Below are 18189 nucleotides of genomic sequence, written 5' to 3'. Positions count from 1 at the left end.
TTGACCAGTGGTTGGCCACTCACCACTATAGCCTTTTGGGCTCAGTTAACCTGGTTTTCTCCCCCAGGAGTTTTGTTTTAGGTCAGCATCCAGTTGAGTGGTGAATGGATGAACAGTGAATGGTGAAGACCCCAGCAGACAGGGTTAGTGAGTTCCAAGCTTCCGGCTGCCTAGAACCAGTGATGGGTAGCCATGGCCAGAAACTGAAAGGAGTCAAGAGCTAGAAACAGGGTGGAGTGGAGGAAGGTTTGGCCCACCAGCCCAGGAACTCCCAGTCTCCCAGAATCTGAGTGGACTGCTTTTCTACACGTCCAAAGAGGCCAACTTGATCAACCAAGATCGTGATTCTTGTTGGGCTCGCCAGCTCTGGGAACCCACCACAGATGCCTCCTTGGACACTTGACCCGGGAGATTCACTTACGATCACATGCATTTTAGAGCCCAACCTGGCAGCCGTGGTTGTTGGTTAGATGAATGCATGCGTGTACGAAACACTGTGAAACAGAAGTAACTTATCTTTTAGGAACCGAAGCACCGCCATCTACACTGCAAGAAGCGAAAACCGAAAAGGAATAGAGTCACACCGATGCCCCACATGTCAGAGTGTAAATCCTTGCTGCCCATAAATGCACGCGCGCGCGTGTGTGTGTGTGTGTGCGTGCGTGCGTGCGCTCTGCCCCCAGTCACGGGCCAGACCGTGGGGGTCTACCCCAGGCCTACCCAGGCCTTCCAAAGATTCCTTCCACAGGGACACCCTCTGTGTTCCAGCCCATGATCTGGGTTCTGTCACAGCCCCTCCCCCAGAGGAGGGGGGACTAGGGCCACCCCAACAGAGGGGACCTTCTTCCTGGAAAGTCCTGCTTTACCCCCAAACATCTGATGTCCTTTTTGGCGGGGGGTGGGGGCACTGCTGCTGCTGAGCTGGAGAGGAAAGATCTTACGGCTTTTCTGTCTTCCTTTCAGTCTTTTCCGTTTCATCATTTGCACAAACTTGTGAGCACCAGAGGGCTGATGGATTCCAAATCGGGACCCGACCCTGAGTCTGCGCAGAGTCGGAAGTGGAGCAGAAGCGTCCTGGCAGAGAATGCCAAGGCTGTGTCCCCTCTTTTGGCAGTTCCATGGATTCCCACTGCTTCTTATGGTGGTTGGCTGGGTTGTTTTTTTCTTTTTTTCCCCCCAAGTTCTACTCACATAGCCAACTCTCCCAGGGGATACCCCTGAAGCCCTGGGCTATTGCGGGCCCCCTAACCACAGCAGCTCACAGCGACGGTGCTGACCAGGCTTCGCCGTGGTGCTCCCCGCCAGCCCCCGAGCCGAGTGTCCTGCTGAGCGAGTGTGGGTCCACCGAGGCCACTCCCCGGGGTTGAGCGGAAGGAGAGCGAGTGCCTTGCCTTCTAAAGCTGGAGCCCAGCCGAAAGCCTCTGCCCACCTTCACAAGGGAAGGGGATGACAGAGAGAGGGAGAGGAAGGATGCATACAGCCCAGGTCTTCAGGAGTCCCGCCCATCTTAGAAACTCCCTATGACTGGGCTAAAAAACCTTTACCCCATGCTTGAACCCAGCCGGTGAGAGTTGCCACACTTCCTGCCCCCCCCACCCCCAAAGGAATGTTCCATGGTCCCTCAAGTTGGCACCTCCCTTCAGACATAGCCAGGGCCCTAAGGGGGAACATGTGAGGGGTTTCCAATCCCTTTCTGCCTTGGCATCCTCTTGAATCTCAAGGAGATAGTTCCATGTTCTACCTAATCAATAGACCCAGAAGATCAGGCCATCTTGCTTCCAACAGGAAAGAACCCTGGGCTTGGTTTGGTACCTTGAATATTTATGACTAACCTCCGTTAGCAGCAGCAGCAATCGCAACCTACAAAAAAAAAATGCTGGCAGCAACTGAGATTTCAGGTGTGACTATGGCAAGGCATGCATCGCTGCCCTGGGACATCTGTCTTTAAGAGGCAGAAACAAGGTCAAGATCTGGTCTGTTACCAGTTTGGATCTCGAAGCAAGAAAGTTCTCAGAGAATCTGGGTCAGGGAAAACCAGAGGGGGGAGGGGACCCCTGGCTCCGACCCCTTCCAACCACACGTCCCGGGCCCTTGCTGCCTTGCGAACAGAATGAAGGAGGAAGATGAATGAGAAGGAGGAGCGTGAACAGTGTCCTGGAGATGGGCAGCTCGCCAGCACTTCACCTCCAGATGGACTCCGGAGTTTAAGTGACCTTCCCATCTTGGACAGACGATGTCTTCCTTCCTTTATCTGTAGCAGCTCATAGATTGTAGCCAACAAGCACGTCCCAGGACCTGTCCCCAAGGACCATAGCTGAGTGCGGCTACATGACAGGTTGTGAGACCCCTGTTTGATCACTGTGAATCCACTCTCCTTCCTACCCACCCACCACCAACTCCCTCTCTCTCCGTTTTCTCAGGCACTTGAAGAGCTGCCTCCCATTAACTCAGATTATCAGACTCAAATGTGTGCTCTCCAAACTGGGCTAAAGAGGCGGCAGCCGTAGAAACTGACCCGGTCTTACGTTGACTGCTTCTTTGTGCTCAGCTATGGATATTTTTCCATCCAAGGCTCAGATGGAATGATGTGTATGTCGCTTCCTTAGCCCCACTGTACCAGTTAAGCCGATTGGTGTGTTCTCAGCGTGGGTCAGCATCCAAAGGTAGCTGGTCCTTGCTTCCAGCATCCCAGCCATTCAGATGATTGTGCTCCAGATTACCAAGGGGCAGAAAATCTAGTGTATTGAGCCACATTAGGCTTCTCTAAATGACCCTCCCTCTAAAAAGAAGCCACAGTAATTTTTAAAACTTGGACGAGCTTTTCCAGAGTAATAAAACAATTATGAAATTACTTACACAGGAACACAGGCTAGTTCAGTCTCCCATGAAGAAATCTATGTCGGAATTGGTATAATTACTTTCATAATCACTTGACTTAGAAGCTAGCCCGTTCTCCAGCTGAAATCAAAATGTCGTACCTTGGCTGTTCTAAAAATGAGCGTGTTATTCTGGGTGTGAAACACCTTGATTAAACCATTAATCACATCCTAGGGCTAAAGATGAACCTCACAGTCTTTTAGTCACTGAGTAATATCATTCGTGACTGGAGTCTCATGGGTCAGTGTAAGTGGGTCACAGCAAGGCAGGACAACAACAGAGATGGCTTAGGGCTGACGAGAGGTCGAAATAGAGCTGTATCCATCATCTTAATTGTGTGACACAGTGTCTCTCATCTCTAGAATTAGGATATGAGTGTACCTGATAAGGGAAAAAAAAAAAAATCAAAAGACCTGCTTTTGTGGGGTTAAATCTGTATCTGAGCGCGGAGTGTAAGGGAGACTCGAATTTAGATTGTTTGCTAATTCTGCTGCACATGGGAGGATCCCTGGGATCCCACCTGATTTTGAGTCCCTAGCCCAGTGGCTGGAAGAACCACTGCCCAGAGCATCCTTTCTTGGAAGTGTCTGAGCTGCCAAGGCAGACAACAGGCTTTACACTGGGTACCGTGGGGGTCACAAGCACGTGTCAGTCCGGTTGGTTTGCTTCTGCCTCCTGCTAAGGAGCTGGTTCTGAGCTCGCACCTGGCTGGTGCCTGCTGCTTAGCCAGCTCCTTAGTCTAGAGGGGTCTCCTGGCTCCACTTACCTTGGTCTTTAATGAGTGGTGAAGTTCTTGCTACCTTCTGCCACTGTTCCATGGTCTCTGGAAATCCTTCCCACCAATGAAAGCCTTCAGTCCTGGCATTGGCCTTCCACCTAGACCGGCTTTGCCCTCTCTCTGCCATCCTCGGTCCTCCAGAGACCACACTGCCTGTCACAAAGAAAACCACCACCTTGGGCCTGCCAGCCATCAACTTGGAAAATCGGGCCAGCTGTCTGCTGCTCACGTCTCCCAGGTCCAGACCAAACGGGATCAACAACCTACAGTGGTGACTCAGTCTCTTACCCCAGGAGCCAAAGCAACACAAAACAATTGGTCAAACATCGTTGGGTCCGATTCTGAGAGTAGGTGATTTCTAGACATGTCTTTCAGGTGACCCTCAACTACCTCAGGTTTGAAGGCCCTAAATTAAGCTGATACTACTCATGGGGACAGACCGAGGAGGGTTCGGAGAAATCTTGGTGATAACACACTTGTCTCAAACTTACAACAAACTCTCACGTTTTGGTTTGCAGGGGTGGGGTTGGATTTGTTTTTCTTCTGTTTTTAACCTTTCCCCCCAATTTTCCATTAGAATAGTTCCTACAAATGAATTTCATTTCTCACTGAGTGCCTACCTTCCCAGGGCAGGTAGCCACTGGCTTTGTTTCCTTCCAGCAGTACTTTTATTATGGGTATTAAGACTTTTCTTTGTATAATACATTGCATCTGTGTTTTCAATTTTTCAATAAATACTTCAACCTGGCAATGGAGAGTATTGATAACTGACCAACCAAACTGGTTTTGAGATCTGGAATTCCAATGAAAAGCCGCCATTCACATCCCAAGGTTCACTGAAGCATACAACGATCACGTTTCCTTTGCTCCTTTATTTATTTATTGGCTGTGCTGGGTCTTTATTGCTGCCCGCGGGCTTTCTCCAGTTACAGCGAGCAGGGGCTATTCTCTAATTGCAGTGTGCAGGCTTCTCAATGCAGCGGCTTCTGGTTGCAGAGCACAGGCTCTAGAGTATATGGGCTTTAGTAGTTAGGGCACACTGGCTTAGTTGCCCCACAGTATGTGGAATCTTCCCAGACCAGAAATCAAACCTGTGCCCCCTGCATTGACAGGCAGATTCTTAACCATTGGACCACCAGGGAAGTCTTCCTTTGCTACTTTAGAGAAAAGAAACATTAATTCGCACCCCTTAGAACTTTTCCATCCTCTCTCTGCTCTCTTGACCTTGGGAATGGTCAGAGAGCGTCAAGTGTGCAATATAGTACTGGAATTTATTTGGAAGACCAGGTCTCTGCCTGAAATCTGGGGTCTCAAGCTATGGATATTTTTCTTCTTCATCCTAGGATAGGTTATGTTCAGCCTCTTCTGCCCATGGAATTTCCCAGGTAAGAATACTGGAGTGGAGTACCACTTCCTACTCCAGGGCATCTTCCCAACCCAGGGATCAAACTCGATTCTCATCTCCTGCAGCAGCAGGCAGATTCTTTACCACTAGCGCCACCTGGGAAACCCCTGTCCATCCTAAACCTGTGAAAATCATCTGCCATCTTAAAATTGCATGGGATGAATTCTGCTCAGGGCCAGAGCTGCCAGTCATAAGGGGATTGAGAGCAAGCCAGTCACAGCTACCAGAGGATTTACAGAGGGAGCTGACAGAATGGGACCGACTGCATGAGGACTTTCCTGTCTGTAACTTAATGCTGCCAGTGTATTAAGCCAAGGGGACCTATCAGGGAGGGAGGAAGATGGGGAAGACCTGGGGTCGGTAAGGAGGAGAATTGCCCAAGATGATTCATCAAGAACAGAGAGAAGGAAGCAAGTAGTTTTTGTGTTTAGTCAATCTGTCCAACTCTTGGCGACTCCATGGACTGTAGCCTGCCGGGCTCCTCTGTCCATGGGACAGGAGGGCAAAGAATCAGGATAAGAGGAGGAAAGTGGTGGAAGTGCACAGGGTGGGAGATGATCTGGATAAATACAGAGGGACCCTTGCCTATGAATGTTTTGTGGGTTTTGCTGCATTTTTGCAGCATTTGCATGCTGGTGGCCACACAGTGTGGCCAAAAATTTTAAAACAAAGCCAGTGAGGCTTAATCTTGCTCACCATGGTTGTCATCAGCCTCTAATACATTACCCAATGTAAGTTTAAGCATTATGGAGTGAATGAACTCTCTTTTTATACCACTCTCTTGCACACATTTCCTGTATCCATTCATTGTACATGCTCTGAAATGCTTAATGAAATGCTTAATGAAGCCTTTATGTTCCCTGTCGTCAAAAGTTACTTTCACATGTTCATTGTTCCCTTTTCAAGGATCTACTCTACCAGGCGCTGGGAACACCATGGAAAGCAAAACTAGATGTGGTCCTGCGCTACTGGAGCTTACAGGCTATTGTTCAGTCACTCAGTCATGTCCGATTCTTTGCAGCCCCGTGGACTGCAGCATGCCAGGCTTCCCGGTCCTTCACCATCTCCTGGAGCTTGCTCAAACTCATCTTCATTGAATCAGTGATGCAAGCCAACCATCTTGTCCTCTGTCGTTCCCTTCTCCTCCTGCCTTCCATCTTTCCCAGCATCAGGGTCTTTTCTAATGAGTCAGCTCTTTGCATCAGGTGGCGAAAGTATTGGCGCTTTAGCTTCAGCATCAGTCCTTCCAATGACTATTCAGGGTTGATTTCCTTTAGGATTAACTGGTTTGATCTCCTTGCAGTCCAAGGAACTCTCAAGAGTCTTCTCCAACACCACAGTTCAAAAGCATCAATTCTTCAGCACTCAGCCTCCTTTATGGTCCAACTCTGATATGGTCCTTTATGGTATCAGGTATCAGGAGGTCCTGATACCTCCTTTATGGTCCAGCTCAGTTGATAAAGAATCCACCTGCAATGCAGGAGCCCCTGGTTTGATTCCTGGGTCAGGAAGATCCGCTGGAGGAGGGATAGCCTATCCACTCAAGGTAGCCCAAGCCTATTCTTGGGCTTCCCTTGTGGCTCAGCTGGTAAAGAATCTGCCTGCAACACGGGAGACCTGTGGTCAATCCCTGGGTTGGGAAGATCTCCTGGAGAAGGAAAAGATACCCAGTCCACTATTCTGGCCTGGAGAATTCCATGGACTATATAGTGTATGGGGTTGCAAAGAGTTGGACACAACTGAGCGACTTTTACTCACATCTCATACATGACTACTGGAAAAAACCATAGCTTTGACTATTTTTATATTTTATATAATTTATATAATATATAATTATATAATGTGATTATATAATATATAAATATAATCTATAATATATATTATGTATGATTATGACAATATAGAAATGATATATATAATATGGAAAACCATAGCTTTGCCTATATATTAATATATAATATACATATTATATGCCGAGGTCCAGCCCCGGCTGATCCAGGGAATTCGAAGGGGAGATGGCTTCGGCGAGTTCACTGGATACAATAGCTTTATTTAAATATTAATTAGAGATATAAAGAGTAATAGAATGAGGATAGCTCAGTAGGAAAATTCAGCGGAGAAAAGAGGCTGAGTAGCTTGGTTTACGTGGAAAGTCAATATAACCTGTGACATCAGGTTAGCTCTGACCATGGAGGCTGCAGGCGCCGTCTCGAGTAGCGGAAGGTGCCCCACCTTAGGCACCTTCTCGAATGGATCTTAGAAGCCCAGGCAAATAAATGGTCGCAGAGGACCTCCGCGCTCCAGATGGAGACTCAGCCAGAAATCGAGAAGAAGAATGACATGGGGAGACCAAGCTTCGGTGAGCAAGGCCCGTAGCTTTATTTTCAACAGGGGCTTTTATACCCTAAGTTGCACATAGAGGATAATAGGGGATGTGAAATCATGCAAAGTCAGCAGTCTTTGATCCTTATCAAAACCAGGGTTTCTTTCCTGCAAATTTATCATATACAAATGGTTTAGATGATTTACATCATCTTCTGGCCAGAAGGCCTATTAACATTTTATGACTCTTGACAAAGGTTTGTCAACCGTAAGACTTATTGTCTCTAAGAGTAATTATTTTAAGGTTTGGCGCCATCCTCCAAAGGTGTTAGATAAAGTTGCATTCCTATAGGGCAGAGGTGCAGTGGGTTTACAACAAAGGAAAGAATTTATTACCTTAAGGGTCTAAAGTTGCTAACACCAAGGCCACTACTTATTTTTTCTACATACCAAGTATATTAATTACTACACATTCAAGGATACAATACAGGGGATGTGGAAACAGGGCAGCAAGCATTGGCTCATCAATGAAATCTTTTATTAGTTTTATTCTGACAGTTTCTAACTCTGAGAGGCTCTAAGCTATTTGAATATCTTAAGCTTCCCGTGCCTCTCGAGGCTGGGAGACTGTAAATAATCATATGCATAGCTGTAGGAGTCCGGGTAAACTTGTCAGGCAAGTTAGAGAGCTATCTGAGGGGTTTGGATTTAAACACTCCTAATGCCCAGGAACTTTATTGACTGGAGCTGTAAGTTAACTCTTTATCAGAGAGAGTGAGATGGTGGTGGGAGACAGCCCCCATAAAGTCAGAGGTGAGAACACAAAGCAGTAAAGTAGGCAGACTCTGGTTTTTGTGAGTAGATGCTCGAGAATATCCAGGGGGACTCCTGAGGCTTGATCCCGCCATTGCATATGCCGAGCCTCCTTTCTCATGACCTTTGCCACAGGCGGAGCTCCTCACGCTGGCTCCTGGCAATTATATAATATATAGATAGTATATATATTTATAATATATTATATATTATATAATATGTATTTTGTATATTATATATATAATATATATTAGCCATGCCAGGCATCTTGCAGGAGATATATATATATATATATATATATATATATATTAGCCATGCCAGGCATCTTGCAGGATTTAGTTTCCTGACCAGAGAGTGAACCTGGGTGCTCTTCAGTGAAAGCGTGGAGTCTTAACCATTGGACCACCAGGGAGATCCCTCCTACATTGTTTAAAATGAAAATTATTACAACAGGTACATCCTCTAGAATCAGCAAACATTGCTGTGTTGTTATTGTACACAAGAGACTACAGGAGAGGGAAAAATAAGAAATGGTTCCTTCTTCAGGAATCTTCCAAACATGGGAAGAAGACAGACACATACATTAGAAACTGAAGTGTGGGAGGGCTGAAACATTATTGCAAGAAACCTAGCATTCTCCAAAGAGAAAAATAGGCAATAACTTTAGGAAATAATGGCATCAAGAGAAAGCTTTTAAGAAATAAGATGTAAGCATGTTTCAAGGCTCAAAAGAAGTCAGAGCAGGTAGAGACTGAAATATGGCAGAAATCAGAGACCCTGATGCTGGCAAAGATTGAAGGCAGGAGGAGAAGGGGACGACAGAGGGTGAGACAGTTGGATAGCATCACCAACTCGATGGACATGAGTTTGAGCAGCTCCAGGAGCTGGTGATGGACAGGGAAGCCTGGCGTGCTGCAGTCCATGGGGTCTAAAAGGGTCAAACACAACTGAGTGACTGAACTGAACTGAGAAGCAACTTCCTTGAGGTGCAGATTCACTTATTCTTCCCACAAATTCTGACTCCATGTCTACTGCATTTAAGGCACAAAGGATACACTGCCAGGGACAAGCCATCCTCCTGACACTGAACAAATGTGATGCATGACCAAAGGGTGCGTGTGAAGGACATTGAAAGGGAGCTAATACATTCAAGGAGGTCAGAGGAAGCTTCCATGTAGAAATGACTTTTAGGCTAAAACCTAAAGATAAGAAAAAGTTGGCAGGGGAAGGATACACCAGGCAAAGCTAACAGCAGTGAATGAGAGTTTGAGGAATAACAGAAGCCCTTACCAGCCGAGAGTGACCAAGTTAGAGCCCAATTATAGAAGTCCTTGAATGCCATTTGAAGTATGTGGGACGTTACGCTGGGGATCTTAAGCACAGTGTAATATAACACTTCATCGTCCTCATAGCTTCATAACCTCAGTAATCTCCTAAATCTTCCACCTGCCTGAATTCTGCCCCTCTCACGCCATCCTCATTCTGTAGCTGAAGTAATCATCCGCCCTCCAAGTTACATCTGATCTTGTCAGCCTCCCTCCAAGTTACATCTGATCTTGTCAGCCTCTGTTGTTCAGTCACTCAGTTGTGTCCGACTCTTTGCAACCCCGTGGACTGCAGCATGCCAGGCTCCTCTGTCTTTCACTGTCACCCAGAACTTGCTCAAACTCAAGTTCATTGAGTTGGTGATACTAACTAGCCAGGTTCTCCTCTGGCCTGCCCCTCCCCAGTCACCCTCTCTGCTTTCTAAAACCTTTCAATGGCCTCCCATTGTAGTTTCATAAAATTGAGGTGAAATTCACATAACATGAAATTAACTCTTTAGAACATTTATTTCATTCACATTTTATGTAAACAGCACCTCAGTCTATCAATAGTTGCCAAACATTGTCATCACCCCAAAATAAAGCATGGTACCCATTAAGCTGTCAGTCCCTATTCACCCGTCTCCCTAGCCCCTGGCAAGCATCAATGTGTTTTCTATTTCCACGCAGTAGTGTTCAACAGATGGCATTATAAACCAGCAAGGAAATATGAGCTATCTAAACACTCAAAACATTAAGTTTTTATGGATGATATATATTTAGGTTGGGCTTCCCAGGTGGCGCTAGTGGAAAACAACCTGCCTGCCAAAGCAGCAGACATTAGAGATACGGGTTTGATCCTTGGGTCAGGAAGATCCCCTGGAGAAGGGAATGGCTACCCACTCCAGTATTCTGGCCTGGAGAATAATCCCGTATAGTCCATGGGGTCCTGAAGAGTCAGACACAACTGAGAGACTTTCACTTTCTCCTGTTGGTCAGTTCCTGCTTTCCTGTTTGTCTCATTTTGTATCCTGGGAGCTTGTCTTGGCTTTCCTCCTGCCAGAGTGTGAAAACTGTCAGTTCTTTCCTGTGCAGGAGGCCAACTATTGGGTGGGGTTCCCAAGAACATGGCTGTACAGAAATGTGGGCTGCACCCCATTTGCAGCTGATGTCCTTCCAATTGTTCCCAGCTCTCTGGGGGAAACTCTCTTTCTCTGGGCTCTCTTTGGGAGTGGCTCCAGTTCTGTAGAGGACTGCATCTTTGGCACCCTCTTTGGGGAGACCCCTGCTAAATCATATAAGTCTTACTGGTTTTAGTTTTGAGTCAAGACTTCCCTGGTGACTCAGATGGTAAAAGAATCTGCCCACAGTGCGGGAGACCCAGGTTCGATCCATGAGTTGGAAAGATCCCCTGGTGAAGGGGATGGCTACCCACTCCAGTATTCTTGCCTGGAGAATTCCATGGATTTGGTGGGCTACATGGGGTTGCAAAGAGTCAGACATGACTGAGAAACTTACACTTTCAGTGGGCATACACATGCCTTTGGTTTTAAAAAAAGAAAAGGAGGAGGGTATTCAACACTGCCAGGAACATTTGTTGTTAAGCTGGGCTGATAGTAAGATATTTGAAATAATTCAGGGGGTGGAGAGGCGGGCAGAGGAGTTCCCTGACGGCCTAGTGGTTAGGATTCGGCACTTTCACTCCCGTGGACCGGGGTCAATTCCTGGTCAGGGAACTGACATTCCCACAAGCCATGAGGCACGGCCAAAAAAAGAAAAGTTTAAGAAACTTTTAATTAAAATTTAAATGTAAAATTTATTAAAAGAAAAAATTTTAAAAAGCGTTCTGTGGTCAGACGTTGGCCTTGTAAGCCAATATTCAGTTCTTGATGGGAGCTATTTTTTCAGGCTTCTCTGGTTCTATGTGGTCCTGCTCCTTCATGGGAACTTCTGTCAAGTGAAATCCCCTTCTCGAACTGCTGCCAACTATGGTTCACCAACCTGTCTTCCTCTCCCTTGCTGACATGATTCTACTGAGGATAAGAGGAATGTCATTGGTTTCTTTGGGAAACTTCCACCTCCCCACACTGGCTCTGCTTCAACCTCTTCCCTGCCACTCAGATGAACTTTGGAGACTTCCAAACAGTGGCTAGATGTTTCCTCAGTCATCAGTCACTAGCCTAAAATGTAGTTCTCAGCCTCCATCAGATTACCTATCCAGGGCAAACAAAAATCTTAGAGACCTGCTCCATAAATAATGATAAAAAGAATTAGCCCTCATATTGAGTACATAACCTCAACTTGTCCCATTTGCCATGGGATAAAATTTGGGTAAAAATATAAAATGGGTATAAGGGCTTCCACGGTGGTCCAGTGGTTAAGACTCTGTGCTTGCAACACAGGAGGTGCGGATTTGATCTCTGGTCAGGGAACTAATATCCCACATGCCCCATGGCCAAAAATATAAAATGGGTATAAACCAATGAATTTGTATTACTAAGTTTTACTAACTCATGGCTAAAATTTTTAAATGAAAGCTATAATATCTCTGCATTTGCTTATACATGCATGTCTATGCATGTATATTACAAAATATTTAGGTGATATTTTTCTGCCTTTGGATGCTATTACCAGGTTAGTTACAAAATCCCTTAAAGGAGTTCTATTTGAATTGATTTAGACATAAATGTTCATTAGAAACATTTTTTTAGATTGTATGACGGCTGTCATAATAGCATGTGTTTAAAAAACCTTATCAAAACTGGTGAATTTTGTGTAGCCATTTTGATATTGAAGATGGAAGGAAATAAAGCAACATTTTCTGCATATTATGCTTTGTTACTTCAAAAAAGGTAAAAGCATAATTGAAAGGCAGAAAAAGATTTGTGCAGTGTATGGAGAAGGTGTTATGTGACTGATCAAACAGGTCAAAAGTGGTTTTTGAAGTTTCATGCTGGAAATTTCTCACTGGACAATGTTCCACAGTCAGGTAGACCAGCTGAAGTTAACAACAATCAAATGGAGACCTTAATTCAGATCAATCAATATTTTACCACACCCCGGAGAGAGCCGACATACTCAAAAAACCCAAATCAAGCATGGAAAAATCATTTGCTGTCACAATACAACCTGGCCCAAATTGAAAAGCTAACACCTGTTCTATTAGTATGAGCAGTAAAGAAAAGTCCTTTTGGTTCCTCACCACCGCTCTTCACGGAGCTTCTACCTAAAACCACAGGTTCTCTAAGGGAAGGCAGCAACCTACTACCGCGGGCTACCACCCCTCTTCCCAACCCCCGGTTGCCTAGCAACCAGCTTCCTTCTGCCCCTCTCGCGTGAGTCGCCCGCAGTGACGCGAAACAGGCGCGGTGCATGTTGGGACCACGCGGGTTCGTGTCCTTCTGGGCCATCTGGTCAGCGAGGCTGACAGGTCTTCGCGGCCTAGACTGGCGAACGCCGGAGCCTCGCGGGCCGCAGCTGCCTGGGCTGGCTTGTTACCGGGGCCGTGGCCAAACCGTCCACCCTCACCTGGAAGTGCGCGCTTGGGTAAGCCCCTTCCACGCCCTCAGGCCGCATAGGTGTCTCAGGCTTCTCTCTGAGCTGGTCACCAGCGGCTTCCGACTCCGATGATGTGGTGGACAGAGCAGTGTGTGTTGGGGTTTGCCAAGCATGTCATAATTACGAGGCGACTCGATGGACGTGAGTTTGAGTGAACTCCGGGAGTTGGTGATGGGCAGGCAGGCCTGGCGTGCTGCGATTCTTGGGGTCGCAAAGAGTCGGACACGACTGAGCGACTGAACTGAACTGAACTCAGTGCTTAATAGGTGCACAGCGTTTGTCGCTTAGTGAGGGCTCCAGCCGTTCTTTGTTGGTCTTCCTCACTGGGGTTTGCACCCGCCCTCATGGGTCCCACGATGCTGGGACATGATTCTGCTCCTCATCTCAGCAACATCTCTCTCTTCAGGATTCTGTTCCTGGCCCTCTTTTAACAGATGCTGGTCTGCTACACCGTCTTCTCAGTTACAAGGGTGGTTTTAGATGGTTTTTAGTTCTCAAGTAACAGGACTTCTAAGCTCTAAGACAGCATTTTGTCTGTTTGTAGGGACTTGTGTGCCTTTTTTCATATCAGACTCTTTCTAAAGTGAAAGTAAAGTCGCTCAGTTGTGTCTAACTCTTTGTGACCCTATGGACTGTAGTCCTCTGTCCGTCCTTGGGATTTTTCCAGGCAAGAATACTGGAATGGGTTGCCATTTCCTTCTCCAGGGGATCTTCCCTACCCAGGGATTGAAGTTGGGTCTCCCACACTGTGGGCAGACTCTTTACCATCTGAGCCACCAGGGAATCCCTTGTGTGCCTTTTTTCATATCTCAGGCTCTTTCTAAACCTGAAGTCAAAATAGTTCACCTTCTTTCCCATTCCCCCACCTTTTGTGTGTTCACTAAATTCCCGTAGTTACCAAGGCATGAAACTGTCAGATTTGACTCTTAACCAGCCTTGTAGCCCCATTGTTCTGTGAGATTCCAGGTTCTATATACAGCTGTCTCCATCCTTTGCATTTTTTAGCCCACTTTCTTTCTTTTTATTTATTTGGCTGCACCAGATCTTTGATCATCATTGCAGCATGCAGGGTCTTCTGGTTGTGTCATGTGGGATCTAGTTCCCTGGCCAGGGATCGATCTTGGGCCCCCTGGGTTGGGAGCACCTGAGTCCTAGCCACTGGACCACCAGGGAAGTCACTGTTCTTTGCATTCTTATTGCTCCTCCGCAGGCCCCCCAGAGTCTCTCTGGTGTCTTCCCTTAGTTTTCTTTCCGCTCCTCAGGCTGGATAACTTCAAAGGATCTGTTTTGAAGTCTGCTAGTCTTTTACTTCTCAAATCCGCTGTTGAAACCTTCTAGTGAATTTTTCATTTCAGTCAATGTATTTTTCAGTCCAGGATTTCTGATTGCTTCCTTTCTATCATTCTTTTTAGTAATGTTCTCATTTTGTTCATCCGTTATCTTCCTGATTTTCTTTAGTTTCTTTGTCCATGGTTTCCTAAGCTCATTGAACTTAAGATGCTTGATTTAAAGTTTTTGTTTAGTTAGTCCAGTGTCTGGACTAATTGTTTTCTTTTTTTTCTTGTGAATGGCCCGTACTTTCCTGTTGCTTTGTTTTAAATTTTTTTGTTGAGAGCTGTATATTCTAAGTGTTGTAATGTGTCATCAGTGGCTCAATTGTGTCCAACTCTTTGTGACCCTGTATACTGTAGCCTACCAGGTTCCTCTGTCCATGTGATTTCCCAGGCAAGAATACTGGAGAGGGTTGCCATTTCCTACTCAAAGTGTTATAATGTGATAAGTCTCAAAATGTGATTCTTACTCATCAGGGATTGCTATTTTTTGCTTGTTGAGGGCTGGAACTGTTACTTTTACAAACTATTTTTGCAAAATGTGTATTCCTTGTTTTCCTGTGGTCACTGAAGTTTCTGTTCCATTTTCTCTGCTGTCTGTCAGTGACCTGACATAGGACCTGATTTTCTTAAATGTTTGACTCTAAATAGGGAGCTAGGGGAGGTGTATTCTGTCTCTTTTAATCTGATAGATGCTCCAGGAAAAGCCAAAGAAAACAGAGATTTGCCAGTAGGGTCAAATCCAAGTTAAGCATCAATGCTGATCTTCCGGGACCCATCCAACTGATCAAACTGTGTGACCCCAAACTTTGGGAGGACAGTGTTTCCACTGTCTACTCTGGCATCAGCCAACTTCTTCAGGAACATAGGCTGCTATCCTATACAGCTGCAGCATATCTGAGGAACGAGGGATATTGACTAGTTTGCACATGTTCTTCACTTGTGAAAGACCAGCAACCTTTCCCTTCATTGTTAGAAGGACTCCTCAGGTTGTTAAAAGTTTCTGGTCATGTTCCAAGTTACAAAATAGTTGATTTCAGTCATTCTTTGTAGCTCAATGATTGCTTTGGTGAAGAGACAAACCTCTAGTTCGTCCTCTGTCATTTTGTGTGACATCACTCTGACTCATAGTTTTAGAACAATATATTCTGATAATCTCTGTTTTCTTAATTGGTCTGTTTAGATGATTTACATTTAATATAATTTTTGATTGGTTAGGATTTAAGTCTGCCATTTTACTTATTTTCTATTTGTTCCTGCTTCTTTGGTGCTTCCTTTTCCCTTTTCTTGCCCTCTTATGGGATGGATACTTGAACATTTTTTAGTATGTCATTTTAATATAGCTGTGAAAGTGAATGTGTTAGTCACTCAGTCACATCCGACTCTTTCTGACCCCATGGACTATAGACCACCAGGGTCCTGTGTCCATGGGATTCTCCAGGCAAGAATACTGGAATGGGTTGCTACTTTCTTCTCTAGGGGATCTTCCTGGCCTAGGAATTGAACCTGGGTCTCCTGCATTGCAAGTATATTCTTTACCATCTGAGCCACCAGGTACCCTCCCTAATATAGCTATAGATTTTTTTAATGTAGCTTTTGTTGTATAGGTTTTCAGTGGTTACTGTTGAGATTATGTTACACATACTTATGATAGGTTACCAGTAGTATCAATCTTTACAAGTTCAAGCAGAATGTAGAAACTTTACCCCCTTTAGGTCCCTCCCTTTTCTTCCCTTTATGACATTGTTTCAAATTTTACCTCTACATTGGTTGAGAGCCACATGAGACAACATTATAATTTTTTTTTCGTCTATCAAACATAACTAAAAATTCAAGAGATTGTATTCACACAGATATTTGCCCTAAAAATTGCTTTTTCTTCTTTCATGATATTTCAAACTTCTGTTAATTTCTTTTTATTTGGAGAACTCTTCTTTTGTCACTTTTTTTAGAGCAGGTCTGATAGTGGCAGATCACTTCACTTTCTCCATCTCTTGATATTTTTAGTTCACCTTCTTTCTGGAAAGATATTTTCACTGGATATAGAATTATGCATTGTCATTTTTTTTCTTTTGGCACTTTAAAAATGTTTTGTTATTTCCTTCTCCCCTCCATGATTTCTGATGAGAAATCTGTAGTATTTCAAATTGTTCTTTCTCTGTAGGTAATACTTTGTTTTTCTCCACCTGTTTTTGAGATATTTTTTCTTTATTTTTAATATTCAGACATTTGATTATGATGTATCTGGGTGTTGACTTATTTGAGTTTATTCTTTTAGGGTTTGCTCAGGTATTTGAATTGGCAGGTTTATGTCTTTTGCCAAATTTGAGAAGTTTTCAGCCATTATTTCTTCAAATAGTTTTTGTGTGCTGTACTCTTTCTCCCCTCCTTCTGTGACTCCAGTGACATGAGTATTTTAGATCTTCTGTTATTGTCCCTTAATGCTTTTTTTTTTCTGTTTTGTCTCTTTTTCTTAGATTGGATCATTTCTACAGATACATCTTTAGATTCACTGATTCTTTTCTCTCTTAAATCTCCATTTTGCTATTGAGTCCATACAGTGCATTTTTTAACTTATTGTAATGTTTAAATACACAGAAGAACTGTACAAAAAAGATCTTCACGACCAAGATAATCACGATGCTGTGATCACTCACCTAGAGCCAGACATCTTGGAATGTGAAGTCAAGTGGGCCTTAGAAAGCATCACTACAAACACAGCTAGTGGAGGTGCTGGAAAGATGCTGCTGTGAAAGTGCTGCACTCAATATGCCAGCAAATTTGGAAAACTCAGCAGTGGCCACAGGACTGGAAAAGGTCAGTTTTCATTCCAATCCCAAAGAAAGGCAATGCCAAAGAATGCTCAATCTACCACACAATTGTATGCATCTCTATATGTATGTGTTTGTATGCACGCTAATAAAGTAATGCTCAAAATTCTCCAAGCCAGGCTTCAGCAATACATGAACCGTGAACTTCCAGATGTTCAAGCTGGTTTTAGAAAAGGCAGAGGAGCCAGAGATCAAATTGCCAACATCCGCTGGATCATTGAAAATGCAAGAGAGTTCCAGAAAAACATCTATTTCTGCTTTATTGACTATGCCAAAGCCTTTGACTGTGTGGATCACAATAAACTGTGGAAAATTCTGAAAGAGATGGGAATACCAGACCACCTACCTGCCTCTTGAGAAACCTATATGCAGGTCAGGAAGCAACAGTTCAAACTGGACATGGAACAACAGACTGGTTCCAAATAGGAAAAGGAGTACATCAAGGCTGTATATTGTCACCCTGCTTATTTAACTTCTATGCAGAGTACATCATGAGAAACGCTGGGCTGGAAGAAGCACAAGCTGGAATCAAGATGCCGGGAGAAATATCAATAACTTCAGATATGCAGATGACACCACCCTCATGGCAGAAAGTGAAGAGGAACTAAAAAGCCTCTTGATGAAAGTGAAAGTGGAGAGTGAAAAAGTTGGCTTAAAGCTCAACATTCAGAAAACTAAGGTCATGGCATCCAGTCCCATCACTTCATGGGAAATAGATGGGGAAACAGTGGAAACAGTGTCAGACTTTATTTTTTGGGCTCCAAAATCACTGCAGATGGTGACTGCAGCCATGAAATTAAAAGACGCTTACTCCTTGAAAGAAAAGTTATGACCAACCTAGATAGCATATTGAAAAGCAGAGACATTACTTTGGCAACAAAGGTCTGTCTAGTCAAGGGTATGGTTTTTCCAGTGGTCATGTATGGATGTGAGAGTTGGACTGTGAAGAAAGCTGAGCGCCGAAGAATTG

The 18189-nt window shown here is 44.7% G+C and overlaps 2 protein-coding genes across 9 annotated transcripts in view; both read left to right on the top strand.

Annotated features, from left to right (window-relative positions):
* HIP1 (huntingtin interacting protein 1) overlaps window positions 1–4406 on the top strand; it is a 136551-nt gene extending 132145 nt beyond the window's left edge. For 3 of the 8 annotated variants that reach the window (XM_061401933.1, XM_061401936.1, XM_061401935.1), the window contains 2 exons: window positions 524–605; window positions 964–4406. In XM_061401933.1, the coding sequence (XP_061257917.1) occupies window positions 524–576 (53 nt within the window). In that variant the 3' untranslated portion in view covers window positions 577–605; window positions 964–4406. Of the gene's footprint in view, window positions 1–523 lie in introns of all 8 variants that reach the window. The other 5 variants (XM_061401931.1, XM_061401930.1, XM_061401937.1 and 2 more) reach the window with 3 other exon arrangements.
* An 8495-nt stretch (window positions 4407–12901) lies between these two features.
* POM121C (POM121 transmembrane nucleoporin C) overlaps window positions 12902–18189 on the top strand; it is a 43979-nt gene continuing 38691 nt past the window's right edge. The window contains exon 1 of the mRNA XM_061401928.1: window positions 12902–13045. The gene's annotated coding sequence lies outside the window, so the exon portion shown is untranslated. The remainder of the gene's footprint in view (window positions 13046–18189) is intronic.

This window comes from Bos javanicus, chromosome 25 (assembly GCF_032452875.1).
Source record: "Bos javanicus breed banteng chromosome 25, ARS-OSU_banteng_1.0, whole genome shotgun sequence".
NCBI lineage: Eukaryota > Metazoa > Chordata > Mammalia > Artiodactyla > Bovidae > Bos > Bos javanicus.
Note: the sequence above shows the minus strand (reverse complement) of the source record. Positions and strands in the feature narration are given on the sequence as shown.